This window comes from Pararge aegeria, chromosome 5 (assembly GCF_905163445.1).
Source record: "Pararge aegeria chromosome 5, ilParAegt1.1, whole genome shotgun sequence".
NCBI lineage: Eukaryota > Metazoa > Arthropoda > Insecta > Lepidoptera > Nymphalidae > Pararge > Pararge aegeria.
Window position 1 is genome coordinate 14,019,074 of NC_053184.1, and position 26,251 is coordinate 14,045,324.

The window sequence follows — 26,251 nt, forward strand, 5'->3', positions numbered from 1 at the left end:
ACGAGTACGTACATGATTTTGTCGAAACTTTAATAAACCTATGACATCTGAAATAAATAAGTTTATTAACTATTTCAGTTAGATGTAAGTTTTTCATGTATACATTTAATTATACATTGCTTTGCATATAAAAGCTGATATATGGGTTTATATGACTCTAATAAAAAACTTTATTATTATTTAATCGTTTATGTAGCGGAAGCAATCAATAGGAAAAAACCCCGATTTTAATACATTTTTCTTTGGTGCTTTGCTCCTATTGGTCTTAGCCTAAAGCCTTAAGAATTCTTAAATAAATGGGCTCTCCAACACTAAAATATTTTTTTCAAATAAGACCAGTAGTTTCTGGGTTTAAGTAAACAAACAAAAAAACTCTTCAGCTTTAAATGTTAGTATAAGATTACTTCAGATTTTAAATCGTTTCTATCCAGCAGTGCCGAATATCAGAAGTGCCAAAACTAATGTTGGGTAGGTATGTGAATATTTTTGAAATTGATTATCATCATCTTACATAGGATATAGGTCTTTTGTAGAGAGTTCCAAATTCCATGGTTTTGTGCCGCTTGAATCCAGCGGCTACCTAAACTAAATGATGTTGGAAAAGAGCAATCTGCTGAGTTTCTTGCCGGCTCTTCTCAGTGGAATCTGCCTTCCGAACCGGTGGTAGAGTCACTACAAACAGACTTGACGTTTCATAAGTGCTTATTAATTAGGCCTACTTGAAATAAATGAATTTTGAATTTGAATTTGAATTACCTCCGACGCGCCTAATGTCGTCCGTCCACTTTGTCGGGGGTCGGCCAACGCTGCGTTTACCACTGCGGGGCTGCCATTCCAGCACCTGAAATTGATTAGGTATATTTGAAATTGATATACGAGTATGACTAACTACAAACTTTTACGGCAATCTTTTTCCGTTGTTTGTGACAGTTACATATTTTTGGGTTTCAATTTAGTAAATTACATCCAGTACATGAATGCGAATCCAGTTATTCTGCTAATTCGCAAAAGAGTACTATGGTCTAAGTTTCAAAACATTTTCTCTTATATGAGTTAGGAGGCCTGTATACACTGTGTTGGTGATAATGGTGATACAATAAGAGTATGATGAGATCTTTGAGCTACAGTTTACAGCACAGGTTTATGTATGGTATAAAATATTTTGTGTATGCAAGTGATATCTTACATTTGTTTTCGGTTCGTACCTACAATTTAAATAATAGATCTGTTAAAACTCTACCCATACCTCCTATTATAATCTTGATATTAAAGATCCTGCATTTGACGTGTGGTCTACGGTTGATTAAATGAGGTATTCTTGAGAAATGATATTTTAAACAAATATATTCTTCTTATTCAACTACATTATTACATGTTAGTCCTTGACTGCCATCTTAACTGGTGGTAATTGACGGAACTTGTTACGGGTGTGACGGAAGTTTTTAACGGTAGGGTGGTAACTAGTCAGGGCCAAAGCCTTTCACCAGACCAGATTACAGTAATGATAAAGTTTCAAAATTCCCCTGCCGAGGATGGAATCCGGGACCTCTCACCGCTGCAGTCCTTTTCTTTGGAGAACATAGTTAAGAAGAGTGACTAACTAGGTCAAATGCCTCAGACTGTTATAGATTTTCCTTTGTCTACTGATTGTAATATTATTTCATCTTACTCGAGCGTAGTAGTTGTAAATTGATTGTTTTTTTTAAATCCAAGATGTGCGTTAATAAAGAAATTTAAAAGGTTGAGAAAATTTGTTTTCGCTTGTAAATAAACTTCTCCTCCTGTGGCTCAAAATTAAATAAAAGTCGATGAATCATTCAATAGTTGTGTCTGGTGTTCCAAACAGCAAAAGTTTCCTGTTCCTGGTGACCATAACGGGACACGGTAATCAGTTAGTGCAGAAACGCTGCTTAAATAATAAACAGGGTCTAGTTCAAACAGGTCTCAATTTTAAACACATTAATTGGAACAAATGAAAAATTTATTTCATGATTAATGGCTCCTTACCATTATTACTGTTGGAAATAAAAATTAAAAGGAAATAGTATAACTTCGTTCTCGCTATATAAATATACATTTTAAATAGTTTCTCATAAATTGGGATATTAAATGCGAAAAAAAATATTTTTCTTATTCCTCTGATAGATATGATTACCGTGTTCAAACAAAAAAAACTGAGAGATTTTTTAGGCTAACAACCCACCACTCTCCTAATCAATATAGTGCATTGACAGATCTCATTTAGACTATAACATAGTCGTGTTGTTTTAGTCTGACTAAGGATCAATTACATCGCTGTGTAGTGACGGCAGCTCAGAATACAGTTGCAACCACTTTCTCTTCCCGTGGGTGTCGTACGAGGTGACTAATGGAATATGACGGAGAATAGGTAGCATCGTTCTCTGCAAATACTACCATCTACTACGATCACAAACCCCTGTTCCCAGCGTGGTGATTATGGGTAAACCATGTGATTGTGACTATGGGTGAACGCGAGCGTTCGGAGATGCAATTTGTCCAGCAGTGGCCTGTTACAGGCTATTGGTTGATCGATGATCAATGATAATTGTATTGTCATCAGAACTAAAGGGATATACCCAACTTCAGATCAATCCCCACTAGCTAGTTACAAGGCATTAGCCTGCCTTGTAACTCAACCCAAAACCGTGAAAAACATACAATCTCCACAGCTTTGTTTCTAAAGTATAGTATTATGGATACCTGACTTTGGTTATCTGTGTAAAGCCAGAAGGGGAATAAAAAAAATAAAAAAAGTTATTATGGTTTCCTCATTGCAGGTGCGCGTCCGCGAGTTCTACATCGCGATGCAGCGTTGCCCTTACATCCACGAGATGAAGGAGCGGCTGCTGGGCGCACCAGTCGACGGAGTGGAGCGCGATCAACGCACACAGCCTGAGCCCATCCCCGACCCACAGGTCGGCACTATCGTCAAAGTTGGTATCATGTATAAGTACACTTCACAATTTTCAACACTGTAATAACACAGAAGAGATGCAGTAGTTCGACGCCTTTGATCCCGTGGTAAACGCAGACATCGACTAGCTAGGTTCCTCACATTGTATCGGCGCCTAGAACTGATTCTAAAGCGAGGCCAAACCACGTCTAACCTGCATCCTTAGCGGCGTCCAAGATTGCGCCCAGCGAACGACCATCAAGAAAAAAGTAATGCAGCAAGTCTCTTGAGTAGTTGAATCGGGACCTTGAATGCCGGTAAGGATGCATGTTACCATGGCGGTCTGGCTCTCACTTTACTGTCTTCCGTAGTAAGGTCCTTTCATCCCGCATCTACCCGCACGTACTGCACGATTGCCCATTCAATGGCTAAACGGCTTCGTCGGACCTCTATGACTCTCATTACTCTGTGGAAACAAAAACACGGTGTTAGACAAATAAATATCTTTCATACGGTAACCCACTTAATATGGTAAGCAATCTCCCACTTCGGCATGTTTTCTAATTTTTTCCTAGTTAGAGAAATAGCTGTATTTTCCAGTAATAAAATATATTTTTTATTTAACTTTGTAAATAAATCCCCGATTTTTTTATTTGATATGAACATTCAAACATGGATGCAATCTAACCCCTAGAAACCAGCAATTTGTTTTTATAAAAAAATTGGGTTTGGTTCTAGGATTGTTTAAAAAAAAAATTAAAATGAGTTTTTTTTATGTCGGTAAAATGGTGAACAAAAGAGGAACAAGGTCTGAAAGATAACTAAATTAAGTGTTACACTTGGAATATTGACCCATTTATTTTGCCTATATCACCGTAATCCATATTCATCGCTCCACGTTATATTAATTAATACTAGCATGCGAGGTCGTTCAGAAACATGAGAATTTTCATCTCTGAAGAATAAATAATTTTCAGCAGTACTTAACCCATTTTACACTTCGGTGAGTGGTAGTAGTACTAAGTCACTGAGTTCATGTAAAAATTTTGGCCTAATATTTTAGTGGGAAGACAAATTTATTTCGTTACGTTCAATCTGGTATTTTCAGCTGTTACGTTTTTGTTTTATTGGGCTTGATATATTTTCTTGTCGTAAAATATAATATTTCTGCAGCTTTTAATGCATTGTCGAATTGGTTGAAGCTTTGATTCTGTTGGCATATACATTTTAACCATTGCTGATTTTTGTAGTGTAACTTAAAGCAGCTAGACCATAATAGCTTTGTTTGTCTATTTGGCTCGAGGACGTTCGACGAGATCACGAAGACCTGGGCTGGATTCCCTTGTTGGGCTAAAAGTTGTTAGGTGGGACTGTCAAGAAGTTCACAGTACAAGTAAAGATCTAGTCAGGCTTTGGAGAAGTTAAGCCTTCAATCCTGGTTACAATAACATGTGCCAGTTATTGTTGCAGCCAATATCTAATAATTATGGGTGGGTCGGAATCTTATTCATCTATGAATGAGAATATACATGAGATGGGATGGTACCACGAAAAGCAGCAATAGTTATGCCGGACTCTTATTAGATAAGACCCACCTTCCAAATATGTTTCACCTGCCGTCACCGCGAGCCACGGGAGTGCTTTCGCTTACCGAAGCAATTCCAGCAGCGTACGTTAGAAGCCTTTTTTAGCGTGCGAAAATCCTAATGGATTCCCGACAGGAGGTGCAGAGGACCAACTCTTTACTGATCATCTATACTCACCACCTAACAACACAACCAAAGCACCAGTTTCGCGGACAATCGTAACAAGTCAAGGGCCTGTGTCAAACAGTGGGACTTTATTAGTCTAAGGATGATGATGATGATGTTGATGAAGGTATGAAGTGAACTAGATTATACTAAGTTTGCAATTTGTCCTTCTAGCTGAATTCCGACGGGTACGGGTCCCATACGTCGCCGGCGCGTGCTCCTCTCGTCACGGACGAGTGCGAAGTGCCGGCGGACGAGACGGACGCCCTCACTCCCACCGAAGCAGTGCTGCGGTACCGCGCCTGCTGTCAACCTAACACCAAACCTAAAAATGCCAAGTGAGTTATCCATATATCGGTTTTTTGCTCATGAATAGTTACCAGAAAAATATCTTGGTGTTAAATAAGGAATGTTCATCATTATCCATGCCAACCAACCAATGGACATACACTGCTGGATAATTGAGACAGTTGACTTGGAGGTTTTTCCAAAATTCACAACCCTATAAATTTTGGGTTTTCCATAATTTATAGGGTTGTGAATTTTGGAACCTGTGTTCATTGGTTATTGATATAGATATTGTTGGAGGAGGGGTAGTTTTTCTAATGTCAGACCTTCCGGCCCAATAACTCGGTGGCACTCGCGATTTTGTGCCGCGGGGTTGTTAAGATTTACTATTACATTTGGATAAACAAACGTACGTTTTCTTTTTGACGAAGAGGCACTTGAAAAAGTAGTAGTCGATGCTGATTTTTACCAAGAAAATACATACTATCCCCTCATATCTTCTTTATCTATATTACGCTCATCTTCTAAATACTTAACAGTTAAAATGATAAACCAAGATATTATTATTGGGACTTATTTACTTAATATTTTAAAGTTTATATATAGAGCAGTGGTCAAGCATGTCATAAATTGACCTATTAAGCCATAGGGGACAAATAAAACCAGTACAAAAAAATCTTCAATAGACAATTTAAAAATAAATAAAGGGGAGGAAGTTGTAATCAAAGCACATCCACGTAGAATGGATGGTCAATCGATTTAATGGTTCCTACAGTCCTACATGAAAAGAACACGTGCGATGGGAAAAGGTAATTCTGAAATGTGTTCAATTGTGTAGTAGTAGAGCCCATTTTGCAAAATGTATTTATTAATAGTTGAGGTGTAATCTTGAAATGGATGTCCCATGATAATAGGGGATTGGTTCCAACGTCATAACTAAGGTTGAAGTTTACCTTTGTATACCAAACAATAAAAGCCAGTGTATGGCATAACAGCAGCACAATACAATACGAATTCTACTTCACCAGTTTTTCTGACTGTTTACGACGTTCATTTCAAGTCCCATTCGATCATATGCTCAATAAAAACAAATTTCCGTTCTTCCGCCTAGTTCTATCGACTTCTTTAAAATGATTTATAATGTGTATATTTTGATGATATCAGAATATTAGAATTCGTAACATCAACACACTATTGACGTCAGTATTTCTCATGTTTCATTAATGTTACGTTACGTACTCATACATAGTAATGACAGATGCGAAATGTCTATCACTCAATATTTTTATACTCGGATTATAACTATTCTGATCGGAGTAAATGTTCTTCAATCTCTATTAGATTACATTTTTATCCATGAAGAAGGTCGCCTTCTTGTCGCCGATAAGAAAGATAGGGAGAGAATATATAATAAGAATATATGATAAGCATGATGTAAATATAGAAGACCAGTTAATATGTCCTTCAAAATTATTGTCTACTGTGAACTGTGTGATGAAGCTTAAGAAAAGAATTAAATAATTTGACGGCTGATTGGCGCAGTTTGCACCGACCCTGCTTTCTGAGCCCAAGGCCGTAGGTTCGATTCCCAATAATGGAAAATGTTTGTGTGATGAGCATGAATGTTTTCCAGTGTTTGGGTGTTTATATATATTTTCTAGGGATTTATGTATAGGTATAATTCATAAAAATATTCATCAGGCATCTTAGTACCCATAACACAAGCTACGCTTACTTTAGGGCTGGAAGGCGATGTGTGTATTGTCTTAGTATATTTATTTATTAAAAAAAAAAAAACAAAATGGGATAGCTACGAACTTCAGTGTCTTCACTGTGTGTTTAAAAGCGGTGATAGTCCAGTAGGACTACAGCTTCACTTTTTGGAAGCCGAGTTTAAATCCAAGCACGACCCACTATCTTTGGTAAGTTATGTGCCAAAGTTAAGTCAAAATAAATATCATTTGCTTTAACGGGAACTTGGAAAAAATCGTGAGAAAACCTGCATGCTTGAGAGTTCTTTGTAATATTCTGAAAGGCGACTCAAGCGCAGTAATCCGCACTGGGCTAGAGGTAGACTACGGCCTAAAACCTTCTCATTGTGGGAGGAGATCCGTGCCCTGCAATAGAGTGATATGAAGATGATGATGATGATGATGAAAATGATGATGATGACTGTGTTAAAGACACAGTCATCATCATCATTTTCATCTTAAGAACTAATAACCTACTTAGAAGCCATGACAAGCCTCGATGTTATGAAGAATAAATACGTGATGCCTAATTTTGTTTCACCAGTCTGCATACGGATTTAGTACCAGACACTATAAAGCATTGTAATGATGCATTGTATGCAAGAAACCACAAGGTTACCGGTATTATGTCATTGTTAGGATTAAACCTAATTAAAATGGCTACAACGTTTTAAAAGCAATTACAATTACTACAAGCGTAGGTATTTTTATTGATTAGACGGTGTTTAATTGTTGTCACATTGCTTAGTTACGTGTTAAGTTTTTTTTATTTTTATACTTACCTATATATGACTTAACGCTGCTCGTTCGTAATCGAATCACTTAAGTAACTTGGCTATTTTTATCCTAGTAAGCGGTAGCTAGATTAAGGTTTGTAGCGAAAGAAAAATAACACAGTTACCTGGGAAAATAAAAGATATGGGAAAAACTGAACTGCATATGTTTTCCGTATGAATTCAAGATCAATAATTAAATTATTAAATATTACGAACGGATATGCCTGATATGATATTTTTACTTTTGTTAGTTTTACCCAAAGGTATTGGTATGATTAAACGCGCATATCTCAGGTCTCAATGGATTTCCTTTTCTTCCTCTTCTTGTCCTTACATTACCTGGGGTCCGCACATATCTTTTTTTTTTAATTTACAGCCCTTGACTGCAATCTCACCTGTAAGGGGTACCGCAGTTATACGAAACCTATGCCTCTAATTGGTTTTTACGAGACATCGCCTCTCAGCAGATCAGAAAAGAGAAAATTCAGAAATTATAAATTCCCACAGCCCATCCCGGGGATTGAACCCCGAACTTCTAAGTTAAAACCACAGCGCCAGGGAGGTCGTCAATAATCTTCTTTAAACTCAAAAACAGTCCTTAGTCAGACATACCTGAGTTTTTGATATCCTGTGCGAAAATCATTAAGATGTATCTTAAAATCTTCTCCTTTCTTCCAAAACTAAGAAATTATGCTCTATCTCGTTTACATCTACGTTAAGCATTTTTATTACCTATTTTATCAGTGCTGACCCGCCCAAGTCATAAGTATTACAATCAAGTTTATCAAAGTACCTACGTCAAAAGACCTTTTTGATCTTCCAAGCTCAGCGATTTTATACTTAGTTTGATGGACTTATACTTACTTTAACTTTATGTACAAATGCTATTCACATATTTGACTCGTTGGTTTAGTGGTTATCTTCAAATTCAAATTCAAATTCAAAATTTCTTTATTCATGTACGCCTATCACAGGCACTTATGAAGCGTTCATACATATTTGTTTACATAATTGTAACGGGATGGTGATAACTTCGTTCGCCAACTTAAATCTAAAGCTACGAGGGTTCCAAACGCGCCCTGGTCTAAGAAGAGCCCACAACAAACTTAGCCGGGTAAATTTATTTTTTTGTTATCACCATCTTCGAGTAAATTTAAATTAAGCTATGAAGCTAGAGCAATTCACAACAAGCTTTTTTATCGTTTAATTAATCCTTAATGTTATAATAGGATTTTTCTGTAAGCTTACGTTTTATATAAACTTTGAACTTATAGAGACATCTCAAAGATTTCATTTGGTAATTTGTTATAAAATAATATACAATTGCCCTTGAATGAATTTGCAATTTTGTGTAGCCTAGTAAACTGCACAACGAGTTTATTTTTGCTTCTAATATTTATATTGTTACAGTGCATTTTCTTTTTAAATTTTGATATATTTTTATGAACATAAATTATTTTAACTTCTTTAAATTTATCCCTTAATTATTATTACTGAATGCGATAATTATCTTTATGAAAGCCCACAAAACCGTATCGGGGTAACAAGGAGCGTCTTAATTCTAGATCGCTCGGGAATTACAATGATAATGTAGTCAAACCCTCAGTTTTAAAGTTAACAAATTAGTATGTATAAAAGCTCACAATAGTATTTGAAAAAAAAGCGGTGTCAGTTCTGATTATACTTGTATAAGGGTTAAAGAGAACTCAATAAAATAATGCATAATAGAGAAAATAACAAACAATTACTTATAACTAATCCTTTGACTATTAAACAACCTGCTATGTGCATTGTTTTATACAGCATATAACTTGTTTCGATCTTCGATCACATCAAGTTAAACAGGTTTCACAAGTTGCTGTTTAGAAGACATGTGACGATATTAACGTATCGACTGAAGAAGTGGAGCACCGCTAATTAAACTAATGCCCGCTTGTAACTAAATACCTACGTCATGTTGCACAAGAGTTAACAACTATTTTGTCGGCTTAAAAAACGATTTTGGTTAGCTATGTCTACTTTTCTGGTATCTTCGTCCGTATATGTTGAAACTCAGTTGATGAATGATGGAAAGCGTTAACCTGCGAGAGTTATAAGAATTATATGTACCCCAGAAATTACATATTGTGCAGTTCGCATAATCTAACATGTGTGAAGTTGGCTCTCGGAGAAGTTAGGTAGGTACTACCTAGGGCTTGTGCGAATAGCAAATTTATACATGACATACGAGTACTTCAGTGTTAGGACAACTTAGATCGCGCATACTACTCATACTCTACTTCAATGCTAAAATCTTTTTTAATCATCAGACCACCAATATGTAGTAAATATCAATTACTATACTGGTAAAGGAAAACATCATGGTGAAACCTCTTTGCTTAAGAGTTCTCCATAATGTTCTCGTGGCACTTCCCAAGGCGTGTGAGGTTTACCAATCCGATTTAGTTCGAAATCCGAAAATGGTTCGATAATGATGATGATGGCTGACATATTGTAGACACGAAAAGTAAATTATTTTTATTGACAGCCGGTTGGCGCAGTGGGCAGCGGCCCTGCATTCTGAATCTAAGGCCGTGGATTCGATTCCTACAACTGGAAAAATGTTCGTGAGATGAACATGATGGTTTTTCAGTGTCCTGGGTGTTTATCAGTATATTATAAGTATTTATTTGTATTATATTCATAAAAATATTCATCAACTACCTCAGTACTCATAACACAACCAACGCTTACTTTGGGGCTAGATGGCGATGTTTGTCAATACACACATTGCCATCTAGCCGTAGTATATTTATTTATTATTGTTTGGACCTCAAAGTAGGTATAATGCTTATTTTCTTTTTCCCGTGCCATTTGAGTTTGGAAGCCAATGAACATTGTTCTCCGGGTAGCGACAGTCTGTTAATGGACTGACGGACAAAAGCTCTTACAATTACAGAGATAGGGTACAATTATAACGTTTACTCTGCGAAAGGTTTTGCACAGCATCACTTAATCAAAGTGAAAAGGTTCTCGGGAAAGTATTCGTTAGTTAGTTATTGTTAGGTTAGTTTTACAATATGTTTGTATTTACGAGTCTGCAGAATCCTGGTACATCATCAGGTTCATATTATTGGCTCTTTTCAGCACTCCTTTGCGGCCTTAAACCCGCCTTAAAAAACCGCTCTTTACCTGCATACTGCAAATAAACGTCAAATTGTATAGGTTTTTTAGGATAACGTCTCTATGGCTATTTTGGTATAGTTGTTTGTGTTTCGTCCATTCGTTTGAGTGTACTACACTGATAGGCGTAAAAAGACAGACCAGGCTGTAGCTTTTATAACACTCCTCTTTTTGCGTCGGAGTTAATAAAACCAGTAATCAAAGGAAAAATTACTATCTAGTATTGACCTACCAAGTAATTTATGTGCCCATTTCGAAAAGATACGTGACTTAAGTCATTTCGATGCTGACCGCTGGCTATTTAAAGTGGGTGAGAATTCTAAGTGTGTTGTGCCTGGGATCGAGTTCAGCGACCCGTTACGGTCACTATTCAATCTGAATCGAGCATGCGCGACGCTTTCATCCTTTGAGACGTCCTATTATGTGGCTTTAGTCGTATTATGCTACTAATACTTGGACATTGAACCATGCGCATACATTTTATGAGATATCAAGGGTTGGCACGCCTTTGGCTGTTGATAAAGAACTGAGGGTGTTTCGGGTGTTTTCAACTTGGCCCGGGTCAGTGGGTCGCGCAGCCTCCCGTAGCGACTGGGAGAGACGCGTCTGTATCGACCGCTTGCCGCGAGATTTAGGGCTGACAGTTTTTGGCTTCCGCGTTTATCTGATAAATATTAGAACCTACGCCTCATGTTGATAGACTAATTAGGATTTGTTCCTTGCAACATGCGATTGAGCGACTCACTCCGGCTCGTTTGATGTCGTATTTCCTTACTTTACTTTGTTTTCTTCACTTTGTTTTTTGGTCAGTTGTAGCGTTGTATTCTAGCATTTACCCCCATATCCATCGGTCCATCGAGCTTTATCCTACCTATTACCACTTCAATTAGGCATGTAGATATCGGTAGCTATGGTTGTTTTTGGTCTCTTAAATTATAATATGATGCTAATCATATTAAGCAAATAAAAATAAGTAAAACGTACATATATTCAAAAATTTGGTCATCAAATTAGCAGTTTCATGGAGTGTTAAACTCATGTCATTATACAAAATTATAGTGTCATTTTGCACCACTACCGTTAGGCAATTTAAAAAAGATCGATACAATTTTAAATGACGCAGTCTTTCTTTAAGTATTCGTGCCTTTTAGAATCATACACAATGCACTTTCTACGCATTGTCCAAATGATCCCCTCATGGCCACCCCATGGCTATACAATAAAAATCCCTCTTACTATTAGGAGTGCAATTTACAATATAGGGGCGTCGTTGCCGCCCCTGATTTTGGTGATCTTGTGCGCAGCATCCATTTCTGCGCAACTCCCGGCGCAATCCAGCCGCGGGTACAGATCAAAGCCGCACCTTCGTACTTCCGGAGTCTATTGCATAGAAAACGCTCTCTTAGCAAACCCTTCTTATCCTGTTCCTGATCCCCAACCCACTGCCCTGTGCAATGTCTTCCTTTTTGTAAAGTGCCGCGAGTTTTTGTGAAGTGCCATGGGCAAGGATAAATACCAGCCCACTGATGCTGAAGTGAAGGTGGCCACCGTAGAGCTGGACGTGGTGGATAACATGGCAACGCTGCCAGTTGGTCAACATCGGCAACAAGGCAGTGATATCGCCATCGCCGAAAAGCATAATAACGCTAACAAAGAGATGGAGTTGAAATGCGTTCAACCGAAGCCGTCTAAGAAGTAGGTCTTGTTAATAGAAAGTTTTATTTCTAATCGAAAGTCATTTTCCACTTTAGTAATTATTATCGGTTTTGGTTGATTATTTTTTGCATTACTAATCGTTAATTATTTTTACTTTGTTAAAGCTCAAAAAATCTTTGATAAAAATGATTAAACTTATAATTACACACCTATATAATAATTTAATGATAAGCTAAAGTTCCAGTGTGATTAAAAATGGTAATTAACGTTTCTATGGCGGTTTCTCATCTCGCGCTCTCACCTTCTTTTGTCCATGACCTACTATTATAACTACCGCGAATTTAGTTCTCACAGTGACTATTTTAATGTAAAAAAAATCACCTTTATGTTTCTTTTTTATATGTTGTGTAACAATAAATATTAAAATATTTATTATCTAATAAAAAAAGTTTTCGTTTTCCTAGGTATTTAGTAATAGGTACACCTGAAGTTTTCAGCCATTGTATACCTACTGTACTTTATTTGTTACAGAACTTCGCTGTTCATCATTTCGAGTTTCATCTATGCGAAACTTCTGGTGGTCGTATGCATTGCATACGTTATCAGTGACGTGATCACTCACAACCTACCGCTTTACTACTATGAAGGATTTTTCACATATTTATATGGCATGAGCATACTGTTCTTGCTGTATGTCTTCTGCTTTCTTTTACAAGGTATTTATTTAAAAATATTATCATCGACTTAACATTAAATTTATTAGTTATTTCTATACTAATTTAAATGTATTTCGATATTTCTGTTTCTAGAAAGCGCATGCTGCAACGGAAGTCCACCGAAACCCAAACCTCCACCAAAAGAAAAGAAGCAGAAAAAAGAAAAAGAAAAGAAGACCAAAGACAAAGAAGGCAAAGACGGTAAAGATGGAAAGGATGGAAAGAAAGATGGCAAGAAAGACGGAAAAAACAAAGATAAAGACAAGAAGGAAGATGCCGGAAAAGACAAGACCAAAGAAAACAAAAAGCAAAGTCAATTTCAGGTACGCCATCTTCTTACCAATTGTGGTCAACAGCACATCATCAGCACATCCAATACATTGTTTATAACATTTTTGTCACATCCATTATATTTTCTTAATGTCGTTTTGTGTTGAATAACTAATTTATTTACATTATTATTGTAAAATTACGTGAATTTAGTCAGTTTTGTGACTTATTTTATCAGCACACTATTGCAATTTTTTTATTGGCTTTCCACTGAATCCACGTTTTTGTAAATGCTTTGTTAGGAAGTTACTGGCGCATGACCCCTTTTTGTTTATGCTGCCTACTTTTTGTTTTTTCCATATCATTTGGGCAGGAGGTGTATCCCCGTAAGATGCGTGATAAAGTTCGACAACAACAATTGCAAATGCAAATGGCGCAATATTATGCCTCCGAACAGGTGAGGTATACTTAGAAGAATCCCGCTTTATCATTTGCGTATTTTATCACCACCGACTGCTTTGGATGTGCTGTTGTACTTTAATTGTTTGCAAACTATTTATCCATTGCTTATAATGTACTTGCCAGTTATACTATCTTTGCCGGGAGCCCAACGCTAAACTAAATATCCAGGATCTGTTCGTCCTGTTAAATTTAGTATAGTTATACTGTGTGTACTCACCTCAGGATTGGTGTTCACTTAAAAAAATCTTAAATTGTTTTTAATTTATACGCACGCCATAATAACAATTATTTACTGTTACAAACAAATACATCTAATAATTTAATAGCACTAGAACCATCTGCAGAACCGAATTACGAGACAAGCTGATCACTGAACAAATCTTATTTGTATTTCCCAATGCCTATAAAATATTTTTTTATAAGAATATTAATATATTATTTGAATACATTACCGTTCTGTAGCAACAAGATGTGGTGGAGCTTGAAGCAGGTCCTGTGGCACGACCTATGCGCCGTCGCAAGACTTCCCAGAATGAACATAGTCATGGAAGCTTTTTCCTTCGAATTGGTGCTATTGGTAAAATTGTTTTTCACATAAAAATTATGCTGTAACAATGCATAATAAAACTCGTAATTAATATTATTATTAATTTTATTTACAGCGTTTGGGCTCGGTACTATGATTTATAATGGACTGGAGTTCGGGACTTTCTTTGAGTTGCCACTTGAATCACCGTGCTACCTTATTCTGAAAGGCGTGAATCCAGTTCTACAAATGGTTTTTACCTTCATGCAAATGTATTTTATATTCATGAATTCCCGAGTGAGTAGTTTTTTCTTTCTATAGTAAGCCTTACAGAACAAAACTACTTTGCTACAAGAACTGTTTTAATATTTTGCAGAGATTTATTTAAAATGTTACACTTTCCCTTACATAATGAACATATAAAACTTTTTTGTTATAGTTAAATATCCATCGATTCAAAGTTATCGCTCGTTTTGGATTAATGCATGTAGTTGCTACTAACATTTGCGTGTGGATACGGACACTGGTGCTAGAATCTCTTAAGGAAATTACTGATTATCACGTGAAGAATCCACAAGGTGTTCCCGGAGAAGGTGTTCTTGGCAGTATGTATTTTTTTATTATTATTTTTGATTACATATATATTTTTTGTAATTAATGATACTAATTTCGTGCACAGAAGTTATCCGAAAGCATACCTTAAGGCATTCTGGGAAAGTTTTTGGGTCTGTAGCTACTGTAACAACAACATTAGCTACAACAGCTGCTACATTTGCCAAATCTACTGGAGAGCAGATATTAAATGCTGTAACTTCGACAGCAGTGCCTGCAACTACTCCAACGACCAGTAAGCATTGTTTTTAAGAAGTCCTTTTCGTTGTTAGATTCGAAAAAAATGTCCATACGATACTCATACTTACCCTTCAAATAACTTGCATGTATGTTATTAAAAAAAACCTTGGACTAACTTTTCAGCGACTACTTCCTCATCATATCATAATATCGGTGGTGGTTCCGTTACTAAATCTAAAATAATCGAATCAATAAAAGGTACTATAGGGTATGATACTGGAATACCCTATGGTGGGAATTTGCAAGGTGCATGGCCAAATGATAACCCATTTACAACTACCTCTACAATTTCACCAATTACGGTCGAAGCCGACAAAGCAACAACAACTCAAACAGCTATGTTGGAAGTATTCCAATGGCTGTATTCATCGACTATGAAACCGATTATAAGCACGATGTCCACTTTGGTGGCATCAAACTCTTCTGGATCACTGTCTGACAAAGATGAATGGGGCAATAGTATCGGAACATATCGTGTAGATGAACCACCACATTTAACAGGTTTGTCGACGGTGTATCAACTATCACCTTCACATTTGGTTCCCCGCCGTAGAAATTTTGTTTTGCGTATTCTGTCATTTGTGTTTGTCACCAGTAGGTATAGGTGCACTTTACATAATTTAAACGATTGGATTTTTGTAAGAGCATGTTTGTGTTTTTTTGTTTGCACAAAATTGTTTTAATATATTTAAATTTTTGATAAATAGTAATATTAATATAGAAATGCTTAGTCAATATATAGTAGTTATAAATATGGCTCATTTGTATTTACAGTTAACAACTCAACAGAAATTTTTGAATCCTATGATGCTCTGAATCCTGCTGCACTGATTGCAAATATCGATAACACTACTGTCTGTGGAAGAAATCCGATAATGGGCACAATCGTTTCCGATTCGGCTCCTTATCTCTATCCGTTTATAATTGAATATTCACTGATTGGAGCTGCTGTAATATACGTCATGTGGAAGCACATTGGAAGATATCCTAGGTAATTGTTGTCATATCTTATAATGTATGTAGTTGCAACCAATTAACTTTAGATTAATAAAATTCCATTATAAATAATTCAACGATACCTTCGCATACGTTAATAACGTGTGCGTTCGCGATTGGTTGCAGCGTGGCCAACGATGAAGATCTGGAAAGACGTCTGGAGGCTGTTCTGTCCCGCAGGGCAGCAGCATTGGCGGCGGCTCAGCGCGGTAATCGAGTTGACTGCGCTGGTGCTTCAAAGGGTCTCTTCTGCGGACTTCTACTACTCGTCGCGTCTCTCATCTGCTTGATCCTCTTCTTCGTCCTGATAAGACATCAAGAGCTAAAACGTCTATCTATTTACCTAGCTGATGTTTCACATTGTGCTCTGATGGTGTTGTCCATTTTGGCTATACTAATTGGATTTATTCGGTAAGATTGAAAAACAATATTTCCAGAAAAATAAAATGTCGCTTTAGGATATAAAAACCATTGCTATTATAACTATTTCCTCCATTCTGTGTTAAGAATGATAAAATTGCTTAACTAGAGTAGTTTAGACTTATTTAACAAACAATTTAATTTTTCATGCTTAAATTTTTGCACTTTCATTTATTTTTGTTTCGCATTTTGTACGTTAATTTATTTGTTTAGTTTCATTTTCATAAAATGATTTTTTTTCCCCTTCCCTCCATTCCTTTGGCTCTGAATTTCCTGGTTTCCTTTAAAAAATATAAATACTCCATCAACATCCTGCATACTTCATGGTATTTCACACGTATAAATATTATACAAAAATTGTGATTAACTTTATTATAATATATACCTTTCAACGTAATTATTGTTCCCCAACCTGTATGTTCACCATTTTTGGTTTTTTTCTTTTATTGCCGAGTAGTGGTAGAAAAATGAAATGGAGCTCAAACCCTTCCTCCTTTACCGAACCTCTTCACAGGGTGCAATCATTGAAGTTCCGCTCAGAAGAACAGTCTGATCTGAATGATATACTGCTACGCGTCTCTGCATTTGGACTATTCGTGTATGCTGTATTCAGTGTGATCGCTGGTGGAATGGGAGCTTTTACTCACGAGCCTAACCTCTTAGTCATGATTACTGGATGCTTGAGCGTTCTTCAGGTTCGTATTTATTATTTAATTTAGACAAGAAGTTTGTTTACTATAAAATCTTTAGACTCAGGTATTACAAGTTTTTTTAAGTTCAGATTAGTTCAGACTTGTCTGCTACATTTCAACGCTAGCTAGTTTACACTAGCTTTTCTGTCACCCAGTTTAGGAGCACTCATAAATACTCATAATCATCACTTCAACCGATTGCGTCCACTGCTGAACAGTGGTCTTTTGTAGGGCGTTCCAAACTCCACGATTCTGGGCCACTTGTTTGTTTCCAGTACTTTGAGTACTACAATAATTATATGATCTGATCACCGCCGTTTTTTAAATATATTGCTTTCGATTGCAGGTAGTTCTGCAGCTGTTATTTATTGCCGATGTATCACGTCGTCGCGTCCATCTTCCTGAACAGGAACGCAGCAAGCCCGCTCGTCAGGCCGTTACCTTCTTGCTGATTTGCAACGTCACTATGTGGTTGATTTACACATTTGAGGCTCAAAAAGTGCTTGCCAATCCGGTAATATTTCTTTGCATACACGAATAAGTAAACAAAAAAATCACGGGAGGAATCCCGTGATTTTTTTCATAAGATATTGAACTAATTAAAAAAAGAGAATCTAATCTTGCTTAATTAATGAATAAATGTTTCAGGTTCAACTTGATTTCTACGGGTTCGTTGCCTGGTCACTCGTCCAACGCTTCACTCTCCCGCTTTGCATTTTCCATCGTTTCCACTCAGCTGTTACCCTCGCTGAGATATGGAAAACTAGCTACAAAGCGCGTCTTGAGTGAATAATGTCGACTACTGGATGTTAAAAATTTTAGTCCAAAATCGATCACCCTAAACTGGGGAGTAAAACTTGATTTCGTCCTGGTCCGGGACAGCAATTTTAAAGTAAGCATAGATATTTTGATGCGAGTTTCAAGTTTGCGGTAGCTGGTTTCCCATTAATAGTTCTTAAGTAACGATAGGAAGATATAAACAGATTGATTTATATTTTACGGTAGAGACAAACTTGTCCTCAATTGCTCTCCCGGAAAGTCGTAGTTGACAACTGCTAAAAGTGAAATATCGCGAAATGAACCTGGTAATCGAACTGTTAAACGAGATTTGTATTTTGATTTTTTTTACTTTGTATCACATTCCACAATACAATAGTTTTGGTTTACATTTAGTTATTTTGAAGACTGAATGAGCAGATCGTCACGAAAACTATTAAATACGTATTAAATAATTGCTCACGGTATAACATACACACAAATTTTATCTCCAGTTGTGAAAAGATCCCTCCTTTTTTAGACATAATTTGAGTGCCATGGTTATAGAATTTAAGATCTTTTAAAAATTGACAATATTTTACAATTTCATTTACTCGTCAGTTAGGTTCACGAATACAACATGAAAGCAATAGATTTTATCTAGGAAGCCTTATTTTAATATCATCTTAGTGTAGACGGAATTAATTTCCACAACTATACTTAAACATTTTCCGTATTTGAGAAGCTTAGAATATTTTTAAAATTAGGAATAATATTGCTATGAAAGTATCAAAAGATTTATTAGAGCTACGTAATTATTCGAGATAGAAAAGTAGGGTAATTAAATACGAATATTATAAATAGTGGACGTGTCGAAAATTAATATCTTATTAATGTACTTAAAGTTACAGAAACACCAGATCGAATGATAATATATGGATAGCAGTAAACTGCTTGATAAGGATAAGTTGGGTATTTGATTTTATTGCCAGGGGCCATGAAAAGTCTAAACATTTATCACTGTCGCACTCTTCTGCATTGCGTGTATTTTTAGCGTTTTTGGAATAAAATTTATTATTCTAGATATTAAAAACTTTTTGGAATGAATGAATGTTAGTTGAGATTATTACGTGTGAAGTTTAGCTTCTAATTTCTTACAAGATGTTTTCTCTGTAATAATTGGTGTCTTATACTACTTTCGATTAATTTTCGTTAATATCTCAATGCAAATATTTTCGTAACGAATATTATGTGCAATCTATTTTTATAGGCTGACTTATTTTACATTCTAGGTGAATAACCTAAGTGTATCGAACGCGTTATGCGCAATATCATTTCTATTTTACAGATTTTGTATAAATAGGTCATATAAAATTATTTATAAAATATTTATTAATTTTGTAATTAACTTTAAGGTTTAATCGTATCTGATTGCTCTGAAATCGGAGTGTGATGTGTGCTCACTTTGTGAGGTTTCGAGTGAATGTAGTGCGGAAGTCTTAACTGTGTATGATATTATTGTATTGTTGAAATTTCGTAATTTATCAAAATTAAATAACTGTTTGGTGTTCGCTACAATTTTTAGTGGTACATTTTAAAAGCGCAAGTCGTTTACATCAAACAACATTACAAAAAATTAAAAATCCCAGATATTAATCGGAGAGACAAAATAGACAGGGTGACTTTATAGAGACAACACTAAGTAAGTTAAGGTTACGTTAGCAGTTTTACTTGCCTTTGTCTGAATCAGCATCCGTTGTTTATAAAAACGCGCTTCCAAACCAAACGGTTTACAATGTCAAATTGAACTTATTTCCGAGTTCCGAGTTCGGCGAAATTCCAAACAGTATGTATGTTTGGCTTGTTCAGTCACTGCCGTATTTAAAACACTTTTAATTGTAAGACTTTGATAAATCTATACTATTTCTAACTTGTTCAATTTTGTAGTGATATTTACTGTGTACCTAAATGTTTGGAACAAAGTGTACCGATGTTTGTATCTTTAGGTTTAAACATTATTATGTGGATACTCAGTCAGTGTTATAGATACTTACCAAAAATTAAAAATTTGGAATCTCTACATACTTTAAATATATAATTAATATAAATGTCTATTTGAATAAATTAAATATCTAATACTTATGTGATTGTGACTTTTATTTGTCTATCAGTACTAATAATTTTTTGGAAATGTTTTAAATGTGATCAGAATTAAAACATTTTCAAAAAATGTGTTAAAATGTAAGACTCGTTCTTTTATTAAGTGCTCCACAACTTGTACCTGAGATCGATTTTATTACAGAGCTTTTTACACGTTCTTTATATACAACATACTCAGTAGATCACCTTTTGGAAAAGTGCTGTTAGGAGCTTTTCTATTAGTAAGTTTTACAGCTACTGTTCCCAATGTCTCACAAACAATTATTAATGAAATATGTGGATGAGACTTTTATAGGTCCATATCTAAGAGCTCAGATTCTATATCTGAATAATTATTCGGACCGAAGAATGATCGTAGATTGCCCGTAAATGTTTTCCTCGTAGGGTGGTAACAAGCTATAGCGAAAGCCTTACACTAAACAGACCATGAGTTAATTTAACATCGACCAAGTAATTTAAGCCGAAAATAGGAAAAGTTATTATTATACGAGGTTTATGTCAAGTAGTGTAGGCAATATTGGCTGATGATGATGATGTTGATAATAAAGCAATTTTCGTTAACTATGAATTATTAAATCTAGAGTTTCTGGCGAATGAATGTCCTGTTCTTTTTTGAATATGGAAAATTTACATTTCGAACCTCAAGAACTTATAAAATATGGTACCTACATACATCATTGGGTAGTCTTCCCCTTCATAGAGTTCTTGAACGCCGCCGTAGATATTTTATAACCTGTGGCAAATATCTTTCGTTAGTGCTCGTCAATGTCAAATTGAAGTTGTCATTTGCCGTCGTTGTCAAAGTTTTAATAACATTGCACAGGTATCTTATTTTCTAATTAATTGGTTATTTTTGTAGTTGTCAGCTATTATTTTAAAATAAATTTGTTACTAACTAGCCATTTGTATATTTTAATACAAATAACAGTGTAACTTACACAGGTTTTCGAAGTAATTCATTCTAGTAGTCGTGGAGTGAAGTGATAACATCCCGGAAAAATACCGAATTATACAGTGTGCATGTTAGCAGGATAAAGCGGGATTTTTATTTCTGTTAAAATATATAAGATAAATTTTCCCAGAATAAGAGAAATATTAAATTGTTGCATCGAAGAGACAATCACACAACATGATTATACGTATTGGATTTTTGTTGCTTGTCCTCACCTATGTAAAAACAACTGATTTTTATAAAGATCCAAATTATAGTGCGTATGCGGAAAATAATGAGCAATCAATCGTTAATGAACATGTGAAATTTCGAAAACGCGAAGCAGTTGTGCCACCTGCTCAAACAAATGTCAACAAAAACGACACAATTATAAACAAAGTTGAACTAGAAAACCAAAAGCCTGCAAACATACTAAGCCCCAAACCAGGGCCGAGCGAAGGTGAAGGTGCTTTTCCACCGTCTAAACAGCCAGAAGTAAATACAGCTAAAGATACCACAGTTAAAGTTGATAAATTAGATACTCATAATGGTAAGTATTTTAGCATTATTACAGCTTTTTGTGACAAACGTGTCTGGGGAAGTATTATCTCCATTCTTATTCCTGCCGCAAAACATCATTGCTGTGTTCGGGTCTGAAGTGTAATTACAGGCAGATGAGGTTTATCACCTATGTTTAAGGTTGATAGACACATGGTGGCACTTTCTAGAATGTTTTTCTTGCATGCCTTTCAAACTGTTGCTCAGTTTATACACAACAGATTTTGAATTACCATAGGGAGGCTTGACACTTTGTGATAGTACTGGGAAGAAGCAGGTGTTACTTTGCAGAATTCCATGATATATTATGAAAATAAAGTTTAATTATTAATTAACTTAATGAATACTCTGAGAAAAGTAGGAAAATCTGTATAATATATATGATACACAGATTCTCTTATAGCTATTCTCCTTGCATATAGCAAATTAAACTTAGTTTTCATAACTTTGTGATAGTTGCTAACAGGTAACTTTACAAGTCCATATAAAATTCTGAATCAAATTGTTTGAAAAGTTACTGAATTTGTAAGTGATGAATTAATATAGAAGTTTACAATTTATTTTATTTATTTATTTATTAAGGACACTAACAATATATACTATATGCATTTGCATAAAGCATGGGCATTTGTTTTGAGTCATAAAGACATTTTTATTTCATTTTTTTGTATAGCTGAGAAAGTGTGTTATTTTTTTTGATTGATAATTTATCTTTCCACCAACTGCACTGCCTCATCAAATTAATTGGAGATCTAATGTTTTTGTGAATCAGTAATAGCTACAGGTTTATTTATCTTACAATGAATTGCATATTATGTTCATACCCACACTTCATTGTTCATATACTGAGTCACAGTTATTAACATCTGGTGAGGTAACTTTACAAAAATTTAACTAACATTTCAAATGAAATTTGAGCTAACTTAAAACATGCATGATTGAGAGACTGTTTAAACAAAAAAAATGTTGTCATAACTGGAACCTATTTAAAGGGCAAAATTTAAAACGGTTACAAAAAATGTGACTATTCACTGAATGTTTATGAATCAGAAATCCTTATTCAGTACCATAAACATAACAGTAGTAACGGACATATAAAAAAAAAATATTATTTTCGAATAATCGATAACATTTATTAAAGAATGTCCTTAAACATTTTCAACTCATATAAAGTCTAGTAACTAAAACATAACTCATATGAAAGGATGTTATGGATGTGAAATTTCATATTTTGATAAAGATATGAAATAGTTTTTTTTGGAATCCGGATTTTTCACAAATTCCTACTTTTCTGAAACCCATAAATATTGTTTTGTAGTAACAGCTACATGAAGTACTAGGCTGTTGTAGACAAATTTGTCTTTATTTTGTGTTTTAAAAGTCAAGTTTTAAAAGTTAGTTGTTTAATAAAGGGTATTTTCTGGGATAAAATCTATCCTATGGTCCCAGGCTTCAAACTCTTCTGTGCAAAATTTCATCAAGATAAGTTTGGAGAAGAGCCATGCTTAGGTAACAAATGTCATTTTTAAATATCCTGCAGGTAGCTTTTAATAGCCGCTTTTCTGGGAAAAATATTAGACTATGTCCATCTCCAGGATGCAAGCGACATGTGTGCCAAATTTTATCATCATCGGCCCAATGGTTCGGCATCGGCCAAACAGATAACAAACAAAGAATCACACAGACACGTTTTTGCATTTATAATATTTTTATGGATTACATCTTCTTGAATAAGAAAAACTTGTTTTAATGGATGCATTTTTCTAAATGACCAACTTGATGAAAATTTACATTTCATCTACTTGATGTATATTTACATTTCACTAGTATAGTTTGTCAAATAGTTGGAATATTTTAATTTAATTTTTCTATTTCAGGAAAAAACATCACAACAAATAGCACTGCCAATGCATTAAAAAGCAATGAGACAATATCTTTAACAACTAAGCAGAATGATACTGCCACTTCTACCGACTTCACCAGTGCTCTCCAGAATCCTGGTGTTGTGAAAAGAGGTCTTATTGTTTTTGGCGGTTTTGCCCTTCTTGCTGTTGCCTACTTTGTGTTTTATAGGTATGGCATTTACATAATTTTTACTTACCCCATCATTAAAAATAAAAATAAATAAATAAATATCCTACGACAATATATACACATCGCCACCTAGCCCCAAAGTAAGCGAAGCTTGTGTTATGGGTACTAAAGATGACTGATGAATATTTTAATGAATTATATATACATAAATACTTAGAAAATACATATAAACACCCAGACACTGAAAAACACTTATGCTCATCACACAAACATTTTCCAGTTGTGGGAATCGAACCCACGGCCTTGGACTCAGAAAGCAGGGTCGCTGCCCACTGCGCCAGTCGGCCGACACGTTCACAACCGTTTATTTTTAATTGTAAAACCAAACATTATTATAGCTATTATTACAAAAGACAAAGAGAAAAACATAGATAAACCAATATAAGTTAAACTAGTAAACATCATAGACCATAAATTGGAATGATTATGAACAAAGATGTAATTCGTTGGATTGATACTTAAATGTTTTATTGTTCTAGTACTAAACGGCTCCCAATTTGTGAGTGAAAAACTTATTTTTCAATGTTTGATGAATTCAACTCTTATCCGATTTTTATAAAATAAGCTTAAAAAAAGTATAACTTCAGAAAATAATTTAAATATTACATATTTTCAGGAGGAAGGGCAAGAAGTATGATGCTAATAATACGCACAACACCAACGATGCTAATCAGTTTAGGTATGGTGTGCTAGAATCGGAAGATCGGAGAGACAACTTGGAACTCTCTCGAATACCTCTAACAATGGAATCTGATGAGGATGATGAAGAAGACTTGGAGATTTTTGACTTAGAGCAGAAGAGGAAATCACTGTCCTACGTCAATCTCCAGACAAATGACGAAGATATTGTATTACGCAGCTCGAAAGATGAATCAAAGAATAACCTCCTATTGGACATAGAAGATGGGCCTTCAGACACTTTAATTAACTGGTCGAATACGGGTAGCAATTCAATATTATAATTGTGTTTCCCAGTGCTATAGGGGCTCGTACAAAATTAAACAGCATGCGCTATAAAAGTTGAGACTGCACCATAGTAAGAAGCGATTTAACTCAAATGTAGACTAGTGGAGTGGACCGAAAGACACAGGAATAACCCAATGAAATTAATGTGACATGTACAGCCTTATTTGCCTGTTCATCTCATAGAAATGCATATATAAGTACCGTTAGTTTAAGATTTGTATGGTCGTAGTCATTTTTAAATATCGAAACATTACTTAATAGTTAAATGGAATTTAATATCATCTTTCTAAAGCTCTAAATTTGTGCACAATCAGCAATCCACAGAACTTTTAAAAAAAGTTATATAGAATTTGCGAGTGAAATGAAGTCCACTTTACTTTAACTTTGTGTGCAAACTTTAAAAAAGGAATAAGGTGCAGTGAATGCTTTGATTTCAACTTTTGTTACGCATACTGTATTCACAGGGCCATGACTTTGTCATTGCTATAAGCGATACCAAATCAAATTTGTGTCTGTACATTTCATTCGTGCACACAGTGTTATAACTCACCTTATATACGTAACAATGCAATATAAAATGAGAGAACGCTGAGCTGGGGTATGACAGTTTTATTAGCGTGCTGTGTCGTGACCAGGTCAGGCATTACGAAGCAGGTAGACTATACAAAATGAAAGGAAGTTTTGAAATTCATAAGCTAATAGCATTCTTGGATTAAAGGTGGATTTTTTCACTTTATATAATCTGCCTTCCTTAAGCGTTTTCTAAGGATAGTTTACCAGTCGGTTTTACGCTGTATCGCTACAAATCCGTATCGGCTAGCGATACATCTTTGCCGATAGACTCACTTATAAGATGCCATAATGTTTTCGCTTTTGTGACAGAGCCGTGGCCCTGTGGTAACTAAGTTGTGAAATGCAAACTTAATTTCGTTTACTTATTGAAAAGTTCGTGTGTAATATGACAAATCGTATTCTATAAGACAGAAATTATTTTTGCGTTACATTTTTTTAAAGATATAAATTAGGTTAAGTGGTGGTTATACACATATGCGGATCGGCATATTCGATTTAGCGTGCTTAACATTCTTTAAACCGCCCGTCGTCGTTGAAGCTCCACTCCGGCTTCTAACATTTACTCGTCCTCGTAGAGCGGCAGGTCGAGTTTCTTTCTTCTTTCTATTAACCTCGAATATTCAGTATTATGAAAATTAAGCTTAATTTTCTATACTCCGCGGATAGCAGGAGAATCTATATGGTGTAATTTATAATTTCTTCAATCTGTATACTCCACACCAAACAGATCCTCGGCAATGTACCCTCTATGCACGTTTCGCTCCGAAACCTGAGCATCCTCAGGAGATGTTGACTTTACAATGAATAATTGTTAAGTCAACATCTGAGGATGAGGAATGTTAAGTTGTTTACAAGTAATAATTGTTAAGTATCTTAACAATTATTACTTGTAAACAACTTACAAGTAATAATTGTTAAGTATCTTTTAATTGTTAAGTATCTTAACAATTATTCATTTTAAAGTCAACATCTCCTAAGGAT

General features: G+C 35.2%; 2 protein-coding genes across 12 annotated transcripts in view; both read left to right on the top strand.

Annotated features, from left to right (window-relative positions):
* Positions 1 to 20,077, top strand: part of LOC120623646 (proton channel OtopLc) — a 73,946-nt gene extending 53,869 nt beyond the window's left edge. For 2 of the 11 annotated variants that reach the window (XM_039889767.1, XM_039889775.1), the window contains exons 2-16: positions 2,799 to 2,954; positions 4,840 to 5,003; positions 12,830 to 13,014; positions 13,108 to 13,337; positions 13,658 to 13,741; positions 14,209 to 14,323; positions 14,409 to 14,569; positions 14,712 to 14,877; positions 14,952 to 15,119; positions 15,248 to 15,625; positions 15,899 to 16,115; positions 16,247 to 16,531; positions 16,998 to 17,235; positions 17,579 to 17,746; positions 17,881 to 20,077. In XM_039889767.1, the coding sequence (XP_039745701.1) occupies positions 2,826 to 2,954; positions 4,840 to 5,003; positions 12,830 to 13,014; positions 13,108 to 13,337; positions 13,658 to 13,741; positions 14,209 to 14,323; positions 14,409 to 14,569; positions 14,712 to 14,877; positions 14,952 to 15,119; positions 15,248 to 15,625; positions 15,899 to 16,115; positions 16,247 to 16,531; positions 16,998 to 17,235; positions 17,579 to 17,746; positions 17,881 to 18,021 (2,829 nt within the window). In that variant the 5' untranslated portion in view covers positions 2,799 to 2,825 and the 3' untranslated portion in view covers positions 18,022 to 20,077. Of the gene's footprint in view, positions 1 to 2,798; positions 2,955 to 4,839; positions 5,004 to 11,995; positions 12,338 to 12,829; positions 13,015 to 13,107; positions 13,338 to 13,657; positions 13,742 to 14,208; positions 14,324 to 14,408; positions 14,570 to 14,711; positions 14,878 to 14,951; positions 15,120 to 15,247; positions 15,626 to 15,898; positions 16,116 to 16,246; positions 16,532 to 16,997; positions 17,236 to 17,578; positions 17,747 to 17,880 lie in introns of those variants that run through there. The other 9 variants (XM_039889770.1, XM_039889769.1, XM_039889768.1 and 6 more) reach the window with 9 other exon arrangements.
* Positions 20,078 to 20,962: 885 nt separating this feature from the next.
* LOC120624141 lies at positions 20,963 to 25,881 on the top strand. The gene is made up of 3 exons (XM_039890505.1): positions 20,963 to 21,629; positions 23,515 to 23,710; positions 24,348 to 25,881. Exons 1-3 carry the CDS (start codon positions 21,278 to 21,280, stop codon positions 24,691 to 24,693), a joined length of 894 nt encoding a protein of 297 aa, XP_039746439.1. The 5' UTR covers positions 20,963 to 21,277; the 3' UTR covers positions 24,694 to 25,881.
* Positions 25,882 to 26,251: the final 370 nt, after the last annotated feature.

Coding starts and splice junctions, on each gene's coding strand:
- LOC120624141 (XM_039890505.1), top strand. CDS start 21,278: ATGATTATACGTATTGGATTTTTGTTGCTTGTCCTCACCTATGTAAAA. Junction 21,630..23,514: donor TAAATTAGATACTCATAATG/GTAAGTATTTTA, acceptor TTTCTATTTCAG/GAAAAAACATCACAACAAAT. Junction 23,711..24,347: donor GCCTACTTTGTGTTTTATAG/GTATGGCATTTA, acceptor ACATATTTTCAG/GAGGAAGGGCAAGAAGTATG.